Source organism: Heloderma suspectum, chromosome 14, assembly GCF_057233095.1.
Source record: "Heloderma suspectum isolate Gila_16-S chromosome 14, 16-S_ref, whole genome shotgun sequence".
Lineage (NCBI taxonomy): Eukaryota > Metazoa > Chordata > Lepidosauria > Squamata > Helodermatidae > Heloderma > Heloderma suspectum.
In genome coordinates, this window is record NC_139471.1 from 15,642,981 (window position 1) to 15,665,890 (window position 22,910).

Sequence of the window (22,910 nt, forward strand, 5' to 3'; positions counted from 1 at the left end):
GCAGGAAAGCTCCTACATCATGAACTCCTAGCTACGTGCAGCATAGGAGTGGTCTCTAATAGGGTGTGTGGAGATACTGGGCAATTCCACAGTGCTTAATGGGTAAACTTCAGCTCAACAGGTGCCTGATGGACTTCTCCATGGGTGATGCAGGCTGCTGGCAGCTGGACTAGAGCATTTTGTTTAGAGGCAGTTGTATGAAAGTGAGCACTGCACAAAGCCTGTACACCTGGTGTCTTGTGTGTTTTGTGCCTGGAAGAGGGATCAGATCCGGAAAGGGATGCTGACTCCTATCTCACCTAAAACATTCCAAGCATGTGATAAAACTTTCTTTTTGACTTCGGCTGGGTCAGAGCCATTGTTGGAAAAGACAGACCACATTCCAGGGGCGTGTGTGTACCCTCCAGATGTTGTTGGACTAAAAAAAAACCCCATCACACTGACCATTGGGCATGCTGGCTGGGGCTGGCAGGAGTTCGAGTCTAACAAGATCTGGAAGCTGGAGTCCAACATCTGGAGGACCACAGGTTCACCACCCCTAGTATATACTATCACTTCATTGTATCTGATAAAAAGGGAATAAATATTGGAAGGGTTGTACTTAGAATTTGTTACGTGTCACCTCAATCTTTGAGACAATCCCAACAGGGAGCTCTGTCATGGGGACAAGAACTAAGGGGCTCTATTGAGATGATCCCAACAGGGAGCTCTGTCATGGGGACAAGAATCAAGGGGCTCCACCCCACCTGTCTCTCCCTCACTCTTTTCCAGGGTAACAGCATTACCTTTTTTTCCCTTCTCAGGCAAAGAATATTGGTTTTACATTCTTTACAGGTTTCTAGAGACAGGTAGCATCCTTCGGTACAGCCTAGTTGACCACCTACAGGAATGTCATTTTTAGTGAAATAAATACATAAAAAAATACTCCTCTAGGTTGCCCTTTCCCTTTATTCTCCCTACTCTCTCATTAGTTATTCTTCATCTTTCCCCACCCTCTTTGTACCCTTTTCCTCTTGCAGCCCCCGTGGACCCTTCCTGGCTAGTAGGTCTTGGCTTGTCATGGTCCCTTGACCTGGTTTCCTTTCCTCTTGGTCAAGTTTCACCCATTTAGACAGGTTAACATAAGAAGAGCCCTGTTGGATCAGACCAAATGCTCATCTAGCCCAACAGCCTGTTCACACACTGGCCAACCAGCTGCCTGTGGGAAACCTACAAGCACGACATGAGTGCAACAGCACCCTCCCACCCATGTTCCCCAGCAACTGGTGTACATAAGCACACCTCCTCTGGTACTGAGGTAGCACATAGCCCTCAAGCCTAGCAACCATTGATAGCCTTCTCCTCCAGGAAATTTGTCTAACTCCCTTTTACAGCCATCCAAATGGGTGGCCATCACTACATCCTGTGGGCATAAATTCCATAGTTCAACTCTGTCCTGTGTGAAGAAGTCCTTCCTTTTATCTGTCCTGAATCTCCAACCAATCAGCTTCATGGGATGACCCCATTTGGTTCTAGTATTATGAGAGGGGGAGAAAAATGTCTCCCTATCCACATTCTTGACATCATGCATAATTGTGTAAACCTCTATCATGTCTCCCCTTACCCTCCTCCCCACCCCCAACCTAAACAATCCCAGCTGTTGTAACCTTTCCTCATGGGGGAGTTGCTCCAGGTTCGTGATCATTTTAGTTGCCCTTTTCTGCCCTTTTTCCAACTCCACAATATCCTTTTTTAGGGGTGGAGACCAGAACTGTACACAGTATCTCAAGTCTGGTCACAACATATATGTGTATAAAGGCAGTACGATATTGGCAGTTTTATTTTCAATTCCTTTCCTAATTATGCCTAATCTGGAATTTGCCTTTTTCACAGCAGCTGCATGGGTCAACATTTTCATCTAGCTGTGCTCCACAACCACACAATCTCTTTCTTGGTCAGTCACCGCTAGCTCAGATCCCATCAGCTTATATGCTGAGTTGGGATTTTTTGCCCCAACGTGCATCACTTTACACTTGCTTACACTGAACTGCATTTGCCATTTAGATGCCCATTCTCCCAGTTTGGAGAGATCCTTTTGGAGCTCTTCACAATCCCTTTTTGTTTTAACCACCCTAAATAATTTGGTGTCATTGGTAAACTTGGCCACTTCACTGCTCACTCCTAATTCTAGATCATCTATGAATAAGTTGAAAAGCACTGGTCCTAATACAGATCCTTGTGTGACCCCACTATTTACTTCCCTCTGTTGGGAGAATTTATCATTTATTCCTACTCTCTGCTTTCTGTTCTTTAACCACTTACCCGTCCTCTTATTCCATGACTGCTAAGTTTGCTCAGGAGTCTTTGGGGAGGGACTTTCTCAAAAGCCTTTTGGAAGCCCAAGTAAACAGGGTCTACCAGATCACCCCTGTGCACAAGTTAACTGTCACCCTCAAAGAACTCTAAAAGGTTAGTGAGACAGGATTTACCTTTGCAGAAGCCATGCTGATTTATGTATGTATGTATGTATTTATTTGCAGCAGGGCTTGTCCTTCCATATGCTTACAAATTTTATCTTTAATAATGCTTTCAGCCAAGTTCCCTGGAACAGATATTAAGCTAACCAGCCTTTAATTTATCAGATCCCTCCTGTATCCCTTTTAAAAAACTGATGTTACTTTGGCCATTCTCCAGTCTTCTGGTACAGAGGCTGATCTTAGGGACATGTTACATATCTTTGTTAGAGAATCAGCAATTTCAGATTTCAGATCTTTAAGAACCCTGAGATGGATACCATCTGGGTCCAGTGATTCTGCTGACAGGACGCCCTCTCTCTCTCTTACTTTAGCCCCAAGGCCTGCTGGCAGAGAAGCTGTTAGCCTCTCATTCTGTTTCATGATCAATATTAATACAAATTCTCTCTGGACCATTAATTTGCAAATTCTCTTTGGCCATAGAATCTGAAGGACACACATTTTCAAGGGACCTTCAGTCACAGTCACAGGCCCGATTCCTCCTACTTTTACACTTTTCATTGGCACCAACAGTATACCTAACAGTGGGCTGAACAAAGAAATGGTATTGTCCCTGCCTAGCCAGTCTATATTCAACGGGCAAAGTTAGGGCAGCAATAGTGAAGGACTGGTCATGAGTGGAGGAGATAACATCAGGGAGACATAGGTGGCAGTCAAGAAGCAAGCAAGGTGAGGTTAGGGGTGGATCAGATGCAAGCTTTAGTACAGATGCGAATCTTGAGGAGTAGAGGAAAGCAGGCTCATGTTCTGGGGGTATTTAAAACAATTAGACTAATAAGGTGGTCTAAGTTTGTAAACCTTTGGGAAATTATAGTAAGTGTGTGGTTTAAATTATGGCAAAAATTGAAGCCCAACTCTGTTTACTAGCAGACACTAATCTGCTAACAGGTGGACAATAGTTTAAGGTTATAACATAAGAAGAGCCGTGCTGGATCAGACCAAGGGTCCATCTAGTCCAGCATTCTCTTCACAGATGAAAATAATTCATTCAGCTTCTCTGCAGTCTCCTCATCCTCCTTCAGTACTCCTTTAACTCCATTGTCATCCAATGGTCCAACTGACTCCCTAGCTGGTTTTCCGCTTCTGATATATTTAAATAATTCTTTATTGTTGGCTTGGTGTTGGGAGAGATATTTTCTTCAAACTGCTTTTTTGCATCTCTTATTGTTGTCTTGCATCACCTTTGTGCAAGCTTGTGCTCCCCTTTGTTTCCTCACTCAGGCAAAACTTCCATTTTCAGAAGGAAGCTCTTTTTCCTCTAATAATAGCTCCCTTAACATTGATTGTTAACCATGCCGGCAGCCTCTTGGACTTGGTGCTACCTTTCCCAGCCTGTGGTATACATTTTAGCTGGGCTTCTATTATTGTGGTTTTGAGTGATCTCCAAGCATTTTGAAGTGACCTTGGAGAGGAGGGAGTGGTGGCCTTCCCGTGGGCAGGAGGAGAGGAGACTGGGGAGGCCAGCATATAAGGAAACCTCCAGCCTCCTTTCCTCCCTCTCCCCAACACCGTCCATAGGCAGACAGGCAAAAATGGCTTTTGTGTCACATGTGACAGCTCTGCTTGCCTCCTGCTGAGCCCGCACCAGGGGGATATGTTTATGGTTCTTTTGAGAGACTGTACAAAGTGCTTTGCAATTCATACCTCATTTTAATCCCATGCCAAGACTTGCTAAGGCTCTGTATCTAGCTGAACTACAAGGCAAGGGGAACATGCTCACACTCTACATAGGATTGTGCTTTATGGTGCACTCACAGAATCATAGAGTAGTTGGAAGGGGCCTATAAGAACACTGAGTCCAACCCCCTGCTCAATGCAGGAATCCAAGTCAAAGCATCCCTGACAGATGGCTGTCCAGCCTCGTCTTGAATGCCTCCAGGCCAGGATGGGAGAGCCCACCACCTCCCTAGGTAATTCATTACATTGTCGTATTGCTGTAACAGTCAGGAAGGTTTTCCTGATGTTCAGCCAGAATCTGGCTTCCTGTCACTTGAGCCCATGATTCCATGTCCTGCACTCTGAGATGATTGAGAAGAGATCCTGGCCTTCCTCTCTGTGACAATCTCTCAAGTCCTTGAAGAGCGCTATTATATCTCCCCTCGGTCTTCTCTTCTCAAGGATAAACATGCCTAGTTCTTTCAGTCTCTCTTCATAGGGCTTTGTTTCCAGTCCTCTGATCATCTTTGTTGCCCTCCTCTGAACCCTCTCCAGTTCGTCTGCATCTTTCTTAAAGTGTAGTACCCAGAACTGGACACAGTACTCAAGATGAGGCCTAACCAATGCTAAGTTGCAAAGAACCTAATGGTGGCTCCCATCTGGTAGAAGAAATGAGACATCCCCTTATGTTTTAGAGAAGCTGGAGTTGATGCTCTTTGAAGTTGTGTAGAAAAGATCAGCAAAACTCGAGAAAAATGGGACAACCATGTTGGGGGCAGGGGTTTTGAAGAGTGGCAAGGGCTCCTTTACTAATGCTTTGTTCTTTTTATCTTTTCCAGCAGAAAATAGTAATTCATTGCCTGGGGAACAGAAAAAAACAGCAGTGACAGGCAGCTTTGGAATGAAGGCATGAGGCAGATTCCATTTTATTGGTCAGAAGATTAAAAACAAAACAAAAAAGGGTGCTGAGAAGGCATCTCAAGCCACCAACCATGTGATGGCTTCGCTACATTCCTTCAAAACTCAAGGCAACCATCCAACCATCTGGACACAAGAGTTCAAGTAACAGAGGTTTCAAGAGGAAGGAGAGCATTTACCTTTAGGTCTCCCAATACCTCCATCCCACCACTCTGCTTAAGAGATTAAGCATAGCTGTAGAGAAGAGGGGAGAGCTGGAAAGCTTCCCCTGTTGCAAGCCACAACAGCTCTACCAGACTGGCTGGACTCCTGAGCAGAACACTGCTAGCCGGGTCCATGGACACATTACCTTTGGCACGTGCCTCCTGGGAAAGCCAAGTGGAGAGTATCACTGCAGAAGGTACCACCAGAAAACAAAAAGAGCCCCAGCAAAGTTCTAAATGATGCTCCAGTCAGAACTCTCATTCCCCATTTCCCCTGCTGTGGCATTCCTGCCCATTCTCCAGCATGCCTTTCAGATGACAGTGAGAGGCTGAAACACACTGGCTTCCTGATCCATGGAGGCAAATGCCTCTCAATTCAGATAAGACAAGGGACTGGCAGCAAAAGACTGGCTGCCTCTGGGCTGATTTGCATACTACATTTTTCAAATTGAGGGTGATTCCCACGAGTGATGAATTAAGCAAATGAATCAGCCAAGCAACTTCCAAGTCCAGACACACACATTCCAGAACCAGATGCAGTGAATACTGGTGCAATTTGGACATGGGAGGTCTAAGCAAGCTTCTTTTTTTTCAGCCAATAACTCAATGGCAGAGCACACACCATAAACACAGAAGGCCTCTGGTTTAATCCCCAACATCTCCACTTTAAAAAGGATCAGGCTACAGCAGGTAATGGGAAAAAACTCAGACTGTGGATTGCTGCTGGCAGTTTTTGGATTTTCCTCTCAGTAAGGAGGATCCAGACACAAGGTTTGGATGTAAACAGAACTTTATTTCTAAAACCTCAATTTCTATCTGTCTTTCTTTTCCCCACATCCTCCTTCCTCCCCTTTCCCGCTCTTCCATCCTCCTTTCTCCCTCCTCCTGGGACCCTCTAGGGACACATTTCTGAACAACTCAAAACAAGGAAGTACATACAGCTATTACAATGCAACACATCTCTCTCTTTCAAAATAAATGTACAATTAATAAGAGCTGGGTTCAAAAGTTAGTTACAAAATCTTTAAATCTTCTAGGCAGTTTCTTTTGTCTGGTACTTCTAATATTTGGAGAAAAAGCTGAAGAACTGAATGCCCTCTGGGATCCTGTCCGTCTTCCTTATCGATATTGTCTAGTCTTTCTAATTCAAAAGAGAAACCACTATTTTCTTCATTTTCTGTCTCTTGGGCCTTAGCAGGTCTTGAGATGTTCCATTTCTTTCCATCCTCAAGAACAAACAAATCTCCTCTGATGTCAACAGAGCAGGTAATAATGTTCTTAGATGGACAAATAATCTGACCTCTACAAGGCAACTTTCTATGCGCCCAACAGAGTTGGCATGGGATTAAAATGGAGTATGAATTGCAAAGCACTTTGTACAGTCTTTCAAAAGAATCATAATATCCCCATGGTGTGGCCTCAGTAGAAGGCAAGCAGAGCTGTACAATGTGACACAAAAGCCATCTAATTCTCATATAGAAGGGGATTTAAATCCATGTGGCATTGTGGCTAAATAATACTGGATTTTGACCAGGGAACCTTGGGTTCAACCCTCAACCTGCTTAAATACACAGCTTACTGGTTAACCTTGGGCCAGGCAGTTTCTCTGAACCTAACCCATCTTACAGGTCGTGTGTGGGGGGGGGGCAGGGGGTGGGAGGACAGGACAGAGGGCATGCCATTCTGATCTCCTTAGAAAAAGGGCATGAGAGAATTGTCACAAATAAATACAGGAACTTAGATTTGCTAAACCGCGCAAGGATGTGATTTGATCAGAGCATATCAAGATGGACAGAAAAAAGTAGATTTATGAACAGCTTCCCCCTAAACAGCAAGGCTATCAGAAGTCTGGAGTGAACTACAGGGAATCACCTTTGTTCTTGCTATTGTCATTGCTGTCACCACCACCAAAACCCCTCCTCCTTCTCTGTTCTTTGGTAAGCTTCCTGTCAAACATCTGATGTTGCCATCATTGGAAACAGGATACTAGGATAGATGGACCAAGGATAACATCTTCTTACCCTCTCCCAAAGGAAGCCTATGACATCCCTGGAAAACTTGAGAAACCAACATAATCTGGGGGAGAGAGTGGCAGCAGGGTGACTGGGGGTGTGAGTTAGTTAGTGAGCAAAAAAGTGGCCTTCACAGAGTTCCTACATGCTGGTAGTAGACCTGTGTAATTTGGATTAACCAACAGCTCAGTAGTTAATTCAGAAACTCATTCACACAGGCCTGCAATCTGTGGCCTGCAATCTGTGGCCTGCAACCTTGAAGCTGCATTGACGTTGGCCTGCAACCTTGAAGCTGCGTTGACGAATAGGTTTCAATTCCCTTCAGAAGCAAGCCTACCCCCCCACCCCCCATTTCTGAGAAGAGAGTCTGTGTGCCAGCCCGTCAGCGCCTGAGCTGGACAGAGACACCCATAAAAGCACATCTACAGGCCTTGCACTTTGGCCTTGCTCCAAGGGGCAAAACGTGCTATCAGCTTGGAGAACTTTTGCTGGTCCGAAGAACGATTTCCTGTTTGTCTTTGGGGGGTCCAGACAGACAGTCCAGCTGTGCATTGGCTGAGGGGAAATGTGAGCTTTCTTTGCATATATATTCTGCGCCCGTTTTCTATCAATAAACTGTCATCTTTTTGCACAAGTGACTCTGTTTCATCTCGGTAATCAAAAGCATCTAATTCGACTGGGACCTGAGAGAATCAGAACCCCAGATCAATACATGGGGGAAATGTGCAAAGTCTACTTTCCTAGGCAACCACATTTGTCCCAATAGAGTAGTGTGTTGGAGGCTCTTACCATCCGCAATGAAGTGCTCAGGAACATGGAGGGTCACCTTAACTGTAAGCGGGCAGGACAGCTGAGTGCCACACACCATGGCCAGGATGCAGGAACTCACGGCAATCAGTGTAAGCGCTGTCTTGTTCACAGGGCTCTTCAGGGAGCCTGGAAAGTGGGGTGAAAAACAACACAGATGGAATGTGAAGAGGTTGCTCACATCTCAGCACCCACACTGGGGCAGGGTAAGGAAAAGTTTCAGTTCGATAAAGCAAAGACTGACACTCTTGCCCAACAGAGATCACAATTAATTGATTCATATGCAAAAAAAGGGATGGGGTTGGAAGTGGGGTGGAATCTGGATACATTTTGAGCTAGAGTAAGCTCTTCATCACAGGATATTTAGTTCAAAAGATGCTCCTGCACAAAAGGCATGGTGGTACAAGTTCCTGCAAAAGGAGTCGTGAAGCCAAACCTTTGAAGAGCAGTGTCTTTTGAACTATCCACACATACACACCCTCCAGGGATCAGCTTATTTGAGCTCGAAATATGTTGGGATTCTTGCCTCTCCACTCAGCCACCTGCCTGCAAGAAACTCCATTTTAGATCTATGACTCAGTTCTTTATGATCCCCTGGGGTGGGGGAGGAAACCTTGTGTTTACAGCTAACGGCCCCCCCCCCCGCCACCATCTTCCATGGATTAGCTTACATTCATTAACCTGCCAAAATGTAAGAACCAAAATCTAGTCTATCACTGAAAATTTCCCTCTAAGGAAGCCCTTTCATTCACCCTTTTTGTAGGGTGAACACATCTCTTTTCGTTAACACAGCCATTCCCAATCCGGTGCCCTCCAGATGGGTTGGACTGCAACTCCCACCATTCCCATCATTAGTCATGCTGGGTGAGAATGATGGAAATTGCAATCCAACACATCTGGAGGACACCAGATTGGGGAAGGCTGCTCTAATATTTATATCCCATGTTTTTCCAGACATTTTGGAGCAGTGAGCATATCTTAAAACTTTAATCAATAACCAAATCAAGTCATAAAGCTCTGTTTTTCCTTTAATTCAAATGAGAAACTCACTTCATATCATCAATAGTTATGCTACACTTCTCTAAAAGTTAAAACCCACCAGTCATCTATGTAGGGACATTTCCTGACAAATCAACCAGAATTTTAGAACACAAGAAAGCCAGAGCTCACGTAGTATGAGCAGTCACAGTATCCGGGCAGCAAAATTCCATTAGTCAGCCATGGAAACCTTTTCATCTCTCAAAGTCATGACCGCAAAACGGCCTCTCAGCGAGTGTGGCTAAAATATTTTTGACAGCTAGGGATGTCAGAGAAATCTGCTGCAGATTCAAATGAGCCCGGATTCTTTGGAATCCAGCCTCAGGAATCTGGAGCAGATCGGGACCACTTACCTCCGTTCCAGGAGGACTGGAGGCGGAATGACACTCGGCTGCTTCTTGCCAGCCAGAGCCGTTCGCCTCCTCCCTGTCCCTGCTGATTGCCATGTCTTTTTTTTTTTTAAGGCGATCGGAAGGATGTGTCCATAGACTTATAGACAAGATTCACAGCTCTATTTTGCATATAAGTCTATGGGCACATGCAATCAGCAGGATGTGCCCATAGACCTATATGCAATATAGAGCCGTGAATCTTGATATAAGCCTATGGACACATAGATTTATATGCAAGATTCATGCATATATATGGGCACATCCTCCCGATTGCCATTTTTTTTTTTTTAAGACATGGCAACCGGCAGGGACAGGGAGGAGGCAAATGGCTCTGGCTGGCAGGAGGGAAGGTAAACGCCCCCAAGCCAGCTCCCCCCCCCCGGAATCTGAGCAGAGCGGAACTGCTCTGGAGGATTCCGAGGGGGAGGAATGGATCGTCTCCCCCTCACGGATTCCCCACCGGAACAGACGGTGGGGAATCCATACACCCCTAGTGACAGCACGAAGACAGGCTCTGTGCAAGCTAAGTCTGATCCCAGAACAGCCCCAGAACTGGAGAGGCATGGTGGGGGTCACAGAGAAACTCTTCTCTCTTTCTCTCCATCTGCCTAACATCATGCATGCCCAAATTCTGAGACCTAACTAGTAATTTAAAGCCGTCAGCACCTTCAAGTCTGCAACGAATCAGGATGTGCAATGGCTCCACAGGATAGTGTCCTGAATCTGGGCCCTCACACAAGCAGAAACTGAGGTTCAGCAGAGCCTGTTCATGAAGTCAGCTTAACGAGAAAGGTGCATGATGTAGTGCTTGCAAAACAAAATTCAGCACAACACAACAACCATTCAACAAATCAAGCCACCCCCCTTGGCCTTTTGTGCTTTCGAGTTAAGAAGGCCAAATACACTCTCTTTGCAAAAGGAAAAGAAATGGAGGGGAGAAGAGCTGAAACTAGCAGGAAAATGCCAATGCCATGTGAGTGCCAGATTTTCCTTTACTGTAATGATGGGGTCGATTCTGCTTGCACAGCACAGTTGCAAAAACAGGCCATGCAGGTCTGAAAGTCAAGGAGAAATATATGGACTGAAACCACAGAGGTAACTCTTCCAGGAAGGTAAGGATCTCAAAATTAGAACAATTGAGTTGGCAGGCTGACCTTAAGTGCTGAACAGGATTAGCTGAAAGCCTGGACAGCTCCCTACAGCCTAGAAAGGGCAAACTGAATAGAATAGTGCCTCGTAATACAGAATAAGAGTACATGCAGTCAGCCCAGTAACCCCCACTCATCCACCCCCACAAGGAAAAATAAATACATCAAAATGCACTTATCCCCTTTAATGAGCAAAGCCCTACCCCTGCTAAATCCCCAAACTTCTTCACTCCCACTCCAAACGTTGCATCACATTGTGCAAAGCACCACAAAAGAAAGTCTTAGTCTCAGCTTGCTAGAAGGATGTAAGTTAAGTGATAAAACCTCAGTCAGTGATCAAAGCGGGCATCATCAAATTCCCTTTTGATTTTATGAATGCTTTCGGGTGCAATCCTATCCAGGTAGGTGGCCGCCTCCGACCTCGGAGACAACCGCCTATCCAATGCGGGGCCGGAGAAGCACAGAGGGGATCGTTCCCTCTGCGCTTCTCCTGCTCTGCATTTGCGGCTAGGGCTGAGCAGCGGGCGAGGGCTGGGCAGGGAAGGAGGCTGCTGTATGACACACTGGATGTGTCGTACAGGCATTTCCGTCCCCCCCCCCCCGGAATGCCCCCAGACATGCCCCTTTTTGGCTGCTCCATGCTCCTCTTGCCACTCCTCCAAGGCAGCACAGAAGTGGGGGGAGGTCGGTTCTCTGGGAATCAACGTTGGAGCATGGGCTCCGAGGTCGGTTCCTGGAAAACAAGATATCCTATGGCTGTCTAGCCACCGTCTAGCGGCCACAGGATTGCTCCCTCCAAGCCATTTCTAACCCTAAATGGTTGACGGCCAGGTTACTTGCACTATTACTCACTTGAACTGACAACTTGAAGAACAGATCCAGTTAAGATCTTCTGTCCAGGATCTCTTGTACATCCTGTCAGTATTCGAGTTGTGCTTGGCACATGCAAGACAGACAGACAGAGATAACCCACCCCCCGCCCCCAGCTGTCCCTAGATTAAGAAATTATCTCCCTAGAGAGGCTCACCTTGCATGCACATTAATGTGTTTTTCACTGCTGTCCTGTTTAGATAACTCTTTGGCCTGAAATACTGTTAATTCTATGCTCTCACAAGTGTTTATATTGTTAATATTTCACCTGCTCTTCTGTTATGTTTTAGCCTCATCTGTTGCCTATTTATAATTTGATACTTTTGCTGTTGCTTTTTAGTTTTTGTACTGATTTTTGCACTTGTAGTTGTTGTGAGTCTTAAGTTTGATATATGGGAAGAGAGGATATAAATATGTGAAACAAATAGTGGTAAAGAAACTTTAGAACCCAAGTGGAATCAGCCAGGGGTTTCCAGATCTTGTAAGTACTGGGATGGGAATGGGATAGATTTCTGCTTGGTTCAAAACTGACCTAATTTGCACTTCCCAAATGAATCGGTAAACCAGAACACAATTAAGCAATGCCAACATGCATATCATAGGGGAAATCGCTTATAGAAAATGTATTTATTAAGGAAAATGCCTACAAATTTGTGCATGGAAAACATTTTCAAGCTGATGCAGAAATAGGAATGGAATGAACTTGTGCTTGAAAGAAAACGTGAACATTTTAGAAACTGAAACTGATATTTGTCCTTCCTAAGTACCCCCCCCCCACAACAACTGGACTTATCTTTCTCAAAACTGGCTTGTTGTTCCTGGATGTAAACCCTCTCTTTAACCTTTGATTCATTCCCATTACATGCGTTTAAATCCCTCCTTTCTCTCTGATAAGGGGCTCAGTTTGTTCATTCCCCCATAACTGGATCATCTGCAGAAGTTTTCCCCCAATCAAAGTGGGAGTAGAAATATCTGTTGCAGCATATAGATCAATCCACCCTGAACAGCTTACACCACACCTCATTCTTCAACCATTTGTTTTATCCTGTATACATAGGTACTGTATAAATGCCAGAAAAGGGGTGTGTGGGAAATAGCCACAGAATCATATCCATTCCTGTGGCTGTATGTCTTTAAACATTACACTAAAAACACTGGATAAACCTATAAAAAAGTGTCTTCCCATTATAGTACTGTAACCTTTAGAAGGGACTATAGCCACTTGAACTCACACCAACATTTAATACATACATTTAATATGGCTCACTGAGTCAGCCCACCTGTAAGTACTAATATTTTATGGGTATAAGCAAGTTACTACAGCATCAGCATCAACATCACCAATACAGCCCCATAGCCAAAGCTCTCTGGGTGGTTTACAAAAGTTAAAATATTAAAATACAATGTACAAAGTTTTTTTAAAAAAAAAAATACATAAAAACACACGGACAAACAACATGTAACTAAAAACAACTTTGAACTAAAAACATTTTTTTTTAAAAAAAATCCAGCAATAAAACACAGCTTAAAACAACACTACTTTAAAATAGTATACAAAAGTCAGCAGAAGGAACAGGAGTTCTCAAAAAGGAAGGCCTGCTGGAATAATAGAGTCTTTAACGCCTGCTTAAAAACCTTCGAAGAGGTCAGCAGGTGCATTTCAACCGGCAGGTCATTCCACAGCTGAGGGGCGGCAAAGGAGAAGGTCCTCTTGCGTGTGGGCTGCCAGTCTCACATTAGGTAGCCCTCAGAGGACCTTAGGTGGCAAACTGGGATGTAGGCGAGAAGGAACAAATGCCTGGAACAAATGAATAAGGCCATAGACCAATAGTTGGACTATTGGTCCATATAACCCAATATAAGAAGCAGTTCTTCTCCAAGGGCTGGTACAGAAATTTTCCCAGCCCTGATATCCAACATACTTTTAAGTGGGGGACCTGGGACATTCAACCATGCAAAACATGTGCCCTACCACTGAATTATGTCCCCTGGACTGTTACATACCCTGGGTAAGTGGCTACTACATAACCAGCATACACCGGTCTTTCCGTGCTCTTTAAATAAAGGAGACCCCCATCATTTTCAGCCCTAGCACCTTCTCTGCAGATCACAAGCAGTTCATAGCATAATCACTGTACACATCACAATTAAACACCCACCAAAAAGATAGATGGCTTAACATGAAACCTTTCAAACACCAGAAGAATTTATGCTTTATGACCCAGCACTGACTAAACACACTGCAACAGAATCTAAGAGTTTCAATGTTTATTTTAAGGATGCAAAATTAATCCCGATTCATCCCCTGGCCCAGAAGCTGGCAGGACGCAGGGAAGTAAGAACAGGGACTAGTACTAATTGCTTTGTTGATGGCTGGGGTGGATAAGAGAGTTCTGCTTGTCTGAGCCACAGCCCCACATGTCTGGGCCCACCAGGGAAACATCTGGCCAGTGGCTTGTGAACCCGGCACAATTTAAATGCAGGGGAAAGCTTCATACCTTGAGGGTACGTTTGTGCAAGGAAGCAACAGCTGAATTGCAGCTGAATGTTGAGAATCAAACGCCATGCTGTGGAGGACTCGGGGGGCAGGGGGAGGGAATCCTTAAGAAGAAGAACCAGAGGGTTAGAAGAAGGCCCTGAAGCAAGAAGCTCGTGTTTAAAAGAACAGAAAGAAGACAGAGAATAAAGCAAAAACAAGCAGGCAAGCAAACATTAGTTTTACAGAAGGAATAATATCTGAGCCTCGTACCACTGATGAGCCAATTACCAGCCACTTAATTAGCCTGGAAGGAAAGCTGGATTCAGAAACAAAACCTCCCTGCAGTGGCCTGTAACCCTACCCATGTAAGCAGCGGTGCCTCATGTCACATGCCTCCTGACCTCTCTTTTTTATGGCATTTTACACAGGCGCCAATTAGAGTTGTTCCAGACTCGCCGAGGGCAGACAGACTGCTGGAGAAAGTGTCCTGCGAAGTGGCAAACACCTCTGAAGATTTTGAAATCTCACATAAGAAGAATAGGAACCAAAAGCATGTGTGGGGAGAAGCAAAGCGGATGCAAAAAGAACTACAGCTGTACGCAAACACCCTCTTGAAATTCTCCACCTTCCTTGTGGGCAGAGAAATCTGAGAGACAGTTTCACTGCATTTCTCCAGGAGGAGGAGACATTCTCAGCAGCTGCTCCCAGGTAGGGCTCCCCATTGGCAGGGCTTGGAGCACAGCTTCTTCCTTTTCTTGGTAAAGGTTTTGGGGGGCTTCATGCTGCAACAGCATCAACTGTCTTGGCAGGCCGGTCCCCAGTTTGCGCATCCACTGCAGTGCAGGTGGGGGCAGCGTTGTGTCTGGCTCCAGGGACGAGGTGGAGTTAGTGCTCTGCCAAACCCTGTTCTCCAATGTCCTGAAAGTTTTCTCCCCCATGAAAGAGGCTTCTGCTGTTCGGCCGCATTCAGGATGTTTTATTGTTCATTTTCGTGGTGTTTTTGAGCATACCTCATCACAGCTGGCCTCCCAGGCTGCCTGCACATCCTCATCTGAAAAAGCCCCATGGGAGGAATTACCTCATGGTGCCTTAAACTGGGCTTTAATTGAACTGCGGGAAGCTGAGGCAGCTACAGGTCGCCAGAGAGATGACTGTACAGTGAAAAATAGGACACTTGTGGTCATTCCTCAGCCACCTCTTACCAAAGGTAAGCCCAAGAAACCCAATCCCAACCCAGGAGAATTTCTCCAAAATTTCTTCACCATTGAATTTCTTTTCGAAAGCAATTTCTCTTCTATCAAATTGAATGAGAACGGTCGAAAAAAAAATATGGGAGACACTTTCGGCACAGCACTACTAAAAAACAAAACATGACTCTCCCTACCGGATTGTTCGTTCCTCCTCCCATCCCCAATGCAACAATACAACAGTCACACTTCTGCAAATATTGCTTGGATTAGAATGGGACATGGACCATCCCGTATGGATTTATGGCTATCTTAATAGCTCAAGCTCTTTGTAACAATATAGTCCTAAATCAACTTGATAAATACACAGTTGGGAAATCAGCCAACCAAAACATAATGAACTTTATTACCCGATTTTTAATCAGCTCAAATTTTGTTAACTGGAGCCAGATGTAGGTGCTAAAATGACTAGCAATCAGACCCCGCTTTCCCACTCCGAGAAGGCACAGTGTCACTTGCTATTTCAGGGCAAATTCCACCTCTAGAAAATTGCGGTAATGGAGAAATAGGAATTTAGGAAGCCGCTTTATACTGAGTGAGACCCTTGGTCCATCTAGCCCACTATTGTTGACACTGACTGGCAGCAATGGCTCTCCAGGGTTTCAGGCAGGAATTTTTCCAGCCCTACCTGGCGATGCCAGGGATCGAACCTGGGAACTTCTGCCTGCAAAGCATGAGCTGTGCACAAATGACATCCCAACATTCTCTAGCCTATTTGTGGGCAGAGAAATGTGGGAGGGGGGGATTTCATAGGGGTGGACCAAAGTCCCTTACCTGTTGTCGAAGGACGTTCGCGGTGGGGGGGAGGCGCTTCGCTGCTCCCCCCGCGAAGTTCAGGCCGGGGGGGGAGGCTTCCCGCTTCGCCCTGGCCGAAATTCAGGCCGGGGAGGAGGCTTCCCACCTCGCCCGGCCACAAATGCAAAAGTTAAAAAAAAAAAAAAAAAAAACCCTGATAGGCTACGTGATGATTCACGTAGCCTATCACAGCTAGATCTGCAAAGTCAGCTGTGATAGGCTACGTCAATCGTCACGTGGCCTGTCACGGTTGACTTAAAAAAAAAAAAAAGTGTGTACGCGAATGGCGGCCCCCATAGGGAGCCGCCATTCGCGTTCCTTATTGAGTCGCTGTAGTCTACGTAAATGTTTACGTAGACTACGGCGAAAATAAGGGCAACGCGTTGCCCTTATTTTCGCCGTAGTCTACGTAAACATTTACGTAGACTACAGCGACCAAATAAGGAACGGGAATGGCAGCTCCCTATGGGGGCCGCCATTATCCGTATGCGTTTTTTTTTTTTTAAGTCACCCGTGATAGGCTACGTGACGATTGATGTAGCCTATCACGGCTGACTTTGCAAATCTAGCCGTGATAGGCTACGTGAATCGTCACGTAGCCTATCAGGGGGCGTTTTTTTTTTTCTTTGATTGCAATGGCGGTGGCGGCAGCCGGTCAAAGGACCGGCTGCCACTCCCGCCCTGCTCGAACACCCGCTGAACCGCCGGCCAGACCCGCCACCGGGAGGGACATTCGGTGAAGGTAAGTCCCGTCCGGGGGGGGGCGGGGGGCGGGGGGGTTCGGAGGATTTCTCCCCGAAACTTGTTCGGGGGGCCGAACACGTTGGCGCTTGGCCCCCCGAAGTTTCAGGGAGAAATTCTCTGGCATCCCTAGGATTTCACCGAACATCTCCTAGGGCAGGAGAAATTTCCCCGCAGTTTATCACGGATAGGGCTCACAATTGGCAGGGGTTGTAGCACAGCTTTCTTTCTTTCTTTCTTTCTTTCTTTCTTTCTTTCTTTCTCTTTTTCTTTTCTCAGCATTTTTTGGTTTATTGCATTGCTTCTGTGAGGGGTGACAGCATCAACTGTGTTGACGCTTCCACTTTTTTGAGGCAGAATCTCACATTTCTTTTGCTGGTGTTCTTGAGCTTCCTTAGTCACGGCGAGGTGGCCGAGGGTGCTGCGTGTGTTTTCTCTCTATCTTACACATCTTTCCATTGCTCTGCAGTTCTCCCAGTCCACCTGCACTTCCTGAACTCTAGAAGCCCCATGGGAGGAATTGCCTGATGACGTCTTCCTCATCCTGGCTTTAACTGAAGTGCAGGAAGCCAAGGTGACTACAGGCTGCCACAGAGATTGTTTTACAATGAAAGACAGGACACTCATGCACACTTCTCAGCCACCTCATAAGTCAGGTAAGCACAGGAACCCCAAATCCATCCCATGAGAATATCTCTTAAATTTCTCCTCCTTCGAATTTCTTTTCAAATCAAAAGCCCTTTCTTTTCTATCAAATTGAATGAGAATGGTCGAAAAAAATGTGGGATAAATTTTTGGCACAGCACTAAAAGCACGCGCTCTGCCACTGAGCCATGGGTCCTCACAAAGTAACAAGTCAGTTACAAGGGGAAGTGGGCTTTCTAGACTTGGTTTAGAAACACTGCAAACGCCCGCACTGCTCTCATTAATGTAAAAGAAACCCACTTATGAGATACTCACACAGGGCAGCCTCAGAATCCTATTAACCACATCCATGGGGTGGAGTGCTGTAGATATCCAACGACTCAAGCAACCAAGCACACGGTATCTTGATTCATACACTTGTCCAACCAGGAGACTTAAGAGGGAGGGAAGCACCCAGCGGCTCCACTCCTGTCCTGCCAAGCAAGCTCTCTGCCTACTAATTATTCCCTGGAATGTTCAAGCACAGACTCATTAATGCAATGTTACACTACCACATTTCCAAAGTGTTCTGCAAATTAAACCAGGTTTTGTTGATTTTCTTTCTTTCTTTCTTTCTTTCTTTCTTTCTTTCTTTCTTTCTTTCTTTCAACAAAAGAATCTATTCAAAAACAAATTACACGTAGGGCACTGCTCAAGAGGAGGGGGAGAAGCTTGCTGTCAGATCTCAACAGACTAATTGATAATCTCTCAGTCTGCAGTTGGAAGCTGCCTTCTTACAGATCTTACCCATCCAGAATCCTATAGATCTATAGATAAGTATTTCTGTTTAGTTGTATAAATAAATAAATAAATAAATAACTGCATTTTGTTAAGATGTTTCATTATCTGTAAAAGTGACAATAAACAACAATAGAAATGAAGGAATTTATACACACTAGACAGACAGACAGAGATGATAGACAGACAGACCGACAGACAGATGTAGACAGACAGACAGACATCTGCTGGATCAGAACGAAAGGTCTATTTAGTCCACAATCTCTCTCTCCCCCCCCAATACTGGTAAACTGAAGAAAACCACAAATATTATTTATCTATCTTCAGCCAACTGGGAGGGGGATCTGGACAGCCACATTTAGCTTCACCAACCCCAGTGGGTCAGGGTTAACTCATACAACTATCATACCAAGGTGGGAGTTTGCTCTGTAGGAGAAAAGGGTGTGTAATTATTTCAACCATCTCTAAATCACAACTCGGGCATCTCATTTGTCATCCTATCCTTTCCCTAAGCAGGTCAGAGCAACAGAGATGGAGTTTCTAGGCAGTCTCCCAATCTTCTGTGATGGGTTTACTGGAAGAAGGCATCCAGTATATGACTGAGTGGTGCTCACACCTTCATCTTCCAGAAATACAATCATATGTTGTAAGCAACTTGACAACCATGCTTCCTAGCTCCCGTGTCAGACACTCCTCTTATCATCCTTGGTAATTCTAAAATTTTCTCCCATCTACCATATATAAATTGTAGCCTGCTTGTCTGCCTTCTCCCAAACCTTATACAAACGACTCCCTCTTCACCCCGCCCCCCCACCAAGCTCATACACATAACCAAGGACATTTTTTCCCCATGAAATTGGAAGCAATCTCATAAATTCAACCTATCACTCTGTAATAGCAAGACTCTCCCTGGACTTTAACCAGATAGCAGACATTCCTCAACTTTCCTCAAAAAAATCATCCAAGAAAGGAGATCCCACAGTGGAATACACTTCTGTCAACACTCCTTCCATTCCCAGCTGTTTGCATATTTAGGAAGCATTTCTAAATATTCGATCCTAAATCTTCTCTGCTACAATTGAACCCATTTTGTTACTTGTCCTTTTTTTGCTAGTGGGGCTTGTAGATAATTGTTTGCTTCTGTATTTATCGTACAGCATTGTGATATTTAGGGGAGAAACATTTTTGTACATGTGGTTTAAGAAGAGCAATGCTGGATCAGAATAAGTGTCCATCTGGCCCAGCATTCTGTTCACACAGTGGCCATCCAACTGTTGACCAGGAACCTGCAAGCAGGGCATGAGTGCAACAGCACCCTCCCACCCATGTTCACCAGGAACTGGTGTACATAGGCTCACTGCCTCTGGTACAGGAGGTAGCACATAGCCAGAAAGACTAGTAGCCATTGATAGCCTTTCCTCTAGGATATTGTTTGATATTGTTACATGCACCCCAGAGGTTACTGGAGATGGACGGCCTTTTTGTGATATATGATTTATTTACACATATATACAGGTCAAGTAAGGATGGAGGCTCACAGCTCAAACCCAGCTCAACTCAAACAACAACAGCTCAACTCAAACAACAGACAGTGTTCCCCCTAAAGATCTCTAAGGGTGTCATCCAACTCATGCTTCTGAGTAACAGGTCAATTTTATATTTTCAAAAACGGAGGATCAACCATTGCTTTGACCTTTGGGTTGGTCTGATGAAGATATTACGGCAATATGGATGTTGGGTTTGTTTTTGGGGTTTATCCTTTTGGCCAACTTCTTGTCAAGTCTCTGCATTCTCTCCCAGTCCCATTCTAAAAAACTACAGGCTTGTCCTTTGGTTTTGTGTTTACACACCAACCTCTGCATCACCACTTCCATCAGCTGTTGGGAAGATCAGAGAAGTTAAGGCCTGATTCTTTAAACCAGGAAGGGTGCCTGGCCAGTTTGCTATAGCCATCAAGGTAGCCTTCAACAGCCCTACCAATTCGACCAAACCCCAATCTTATAACCAAGAGTCACAAGGCTGAAAATAATCCTTCAGATGAGATGACATCCAGACTAGTGCTGTGCTGAAAATTTCTCCCACATTTTGTTCAGCCATTCTCATTCAATTTGATAGAAAAGAAATTGCTTTTGAAAAGAAATTCAAAGGAGAATGAATTTTGGGGAAATTTTTCATGAGTTGGATTTGGGGTTCTTGGGCATAATTTATTTACGAGGTGGCCATGACACTTAATTTACTTATGAGGTGGCCATGGAGCGTACAGAGATTCATGTACAATAATCTCTATGGCAATCTGTAGCCTCCTCAGCTTCCCACACTTCAATTAAAGCCATCACGAGGAACATCATAATTCCTCCCATGGGGCAGGAGTTCTGGGAGGCTGCAGAGCAAAGGAAAGACATGTAATAGGGAGAGAAAATACACACAGCACCCTTGGCCACCTCTCAGTGATTAGGTAAGGTCAAAACCAGAATTCTGCTGGTTCAAGTTCAAAATTCTGCTTCAGAAAAGTGGAAGCCTCAACATAGTTGATGCTGTTGCCATGTGCAGGAGCAATGCAGTAAACCAAAAACCGTTTTGGAAAAAGAAAGAAGCTGTGCTACAACACCTCCCGATGGTGGGCCCTGTGAGAAACAGTGGGAGAATTTCTCCTCCCCTACGAGAAATGTGGTGAAACTGTTCCCCCAATTTCTCTGCCCACAAATAGGCTGGAGAATTTTGAGAGGCCATTTGCGCACAGCTCTAATCCAGACCACCACCACCCCATGTACCATATGAATAAAAAATATCAAAATTAAACAAATATGTCAACTTCCCAATGACCTTTTCTCTACGGATTTTGAAAGGTGACCTTCTTCTAAGGGGGTGGGGTGGGGTGAGGTCTTTCATAAATGATCCCTGTGGAAATCCGCCTGGATTGTTAAGGAAGATTTCTGAGCAGGAGCTAGAAAGAATGTTATTTCCTGAAAAAATCCATGCTCTATTCACTTACAATATGTATCGACATAGAATCATAGAATCATAGAATAGTAGGGTTGGAAGGGGCCTACAAGGCCATCGAGTCCAACCCCCTGCTCAATGCAGGAATCCAAGTCAGAGCATCCCTGACAAATGGCTGTCCAGCCTCGTCTTAAAGGCCTCCAGTGTGGGAGAGCCCATCACCTCCCCAGGTAATTGGTTCCATTGCCGTATTGCTCTGACACTCAGGAAGTTTTTCCTGATGTTCAGCCGGAATCTGGCTTCCTGTAACTTGAGCCCATTATTCCGTGTCCTGCACTCTGGGATGATCAAGAAGAGATCCTGGCCTTCTTCTCTGTGACAACCTTTCAAGTACTTGAAGAATGCTATCATATCTCCCCTCAGTCTTCTCTTCTCAAGGCTAAACATGCCCAGTTCTTTCAGTCTCTCTTCATAGGGCTTTGTTTCCAGTCCCCTGATCATCTTTGTTGCCCTCCTTTGAACACTCTCCAGCTTGTCTGCATCCTTCTTAAAGTGTGGTGCCCAGAACTGGACACAGTACTCCAGATGAGGCCTAACCAGTGCTGAGTAGAGGGGAACTAGTACTTCCCGGGATTTGGAAGCGATGCTTCTATTAATGCAGCCCAAAATAGCATTTGCCTTTTTTGCAGCCACATCACATTGTTGGCTCATATTCAGCTTGTGATCGACGACAATTCCAAGATCCTTCTCGCTCGTAGTGTGGTTGAGCCACGTATCCCCCATCTTGTAACTGTGCATTTGGTTTCTTTTTCCTAGGTGCAGAACTTGGCATTTATCCCTATTAAATGTCATTCTGTTGTTTTCTGCCCAGCACTCCAGTCTATCCAGATCACTTTGAATTTTGTTTCTGTCTTCCAAAGTATTAGCTATCCCTCCCAATTTTGTGTCATCTGCAAATTTGATCAGCATTCCCTGCACCTCCTCCTCCAAGTCATTAATAAAAATGTTGAAGAGCACTGGGCCCAGGACTGAGCCCTGCGGTACCCCACTCGTTACCTCTCCCCAGCTTGAGAAGGTCCCATTGATAAGCACTCTTTGAGTCCGATTCTGTAGCCAACTGTGGATCCACCGGATCGTTGTTTCATCTAGCCCACTTTGAGCAAGTTTGCTCATCAGGATATCATGGGGCACTTTGTCGAAAGCTTTGCTGAAGTCGAGGTATATGATGTCTACAGCATTCCCACGGTCTACAAGGGAGGTGACTTGATCAAAAAATGAGATCAGATTTGTCTGGCAGGACTTGTTTTTGACAAATCCATGTTGGCTTCGAGTAATCACGGCATTGTTGTCAAGGTGCTTCCAGATGGATTGCTTTATGATCTGCTCCAGAATTTTCCCAGGGATTGATGTCAGACTGACTGGTCTGTAGTTCCCAGGTTCCTCCTTTTTACCCTTTTTGAAGATAGGGACAACGTTAGCCCTCCTCCAGTCATCTGGCACTTCCCCGGTCCTCCATGATTTCTCAAAGAGAATAGACAGCGGTTCTGAGAGTTCTTCTGCCAGTTCCTTTATTACTCTAGGATGCAGTTCATCTGGCCCTGGAGATTTGAACTCATTCAAAGTAATGAGGTGTTCCTTGACCATATGCCTGTCGATCTCAAGCTGCAATCCTGCCCCTTCAGCCTGTACTTCGCCTTTGCCAGGGGGGTCATAGACCCTCTTTTGGGAG

The 22,910-nt window shown here is 45.2% G+C and overlaps 1 protein-coding gene across 1 annotated transcript in view; it reads right to left on the minus strand.

Moving 5' to 3' along the window:
• The window catches only part of ASTN2 (astrotactin 2), a 668,315-nt gene that overhangs the window by 405,390 nt on the left and 240,015 nt on the right, over window positions 1-22,910 (minus strand). Inside the window, exon 5 of the mRNA XM_084821224.1 lies at window positions 8,092-8,238. Coding sequence (XP_084677350.1) covers window positions 8,092-8,238 — 147 coding nt within the window. The remainder of the gene's footprint in view (window positions 1-8,091; window positions 8,239-22,910) is intronic.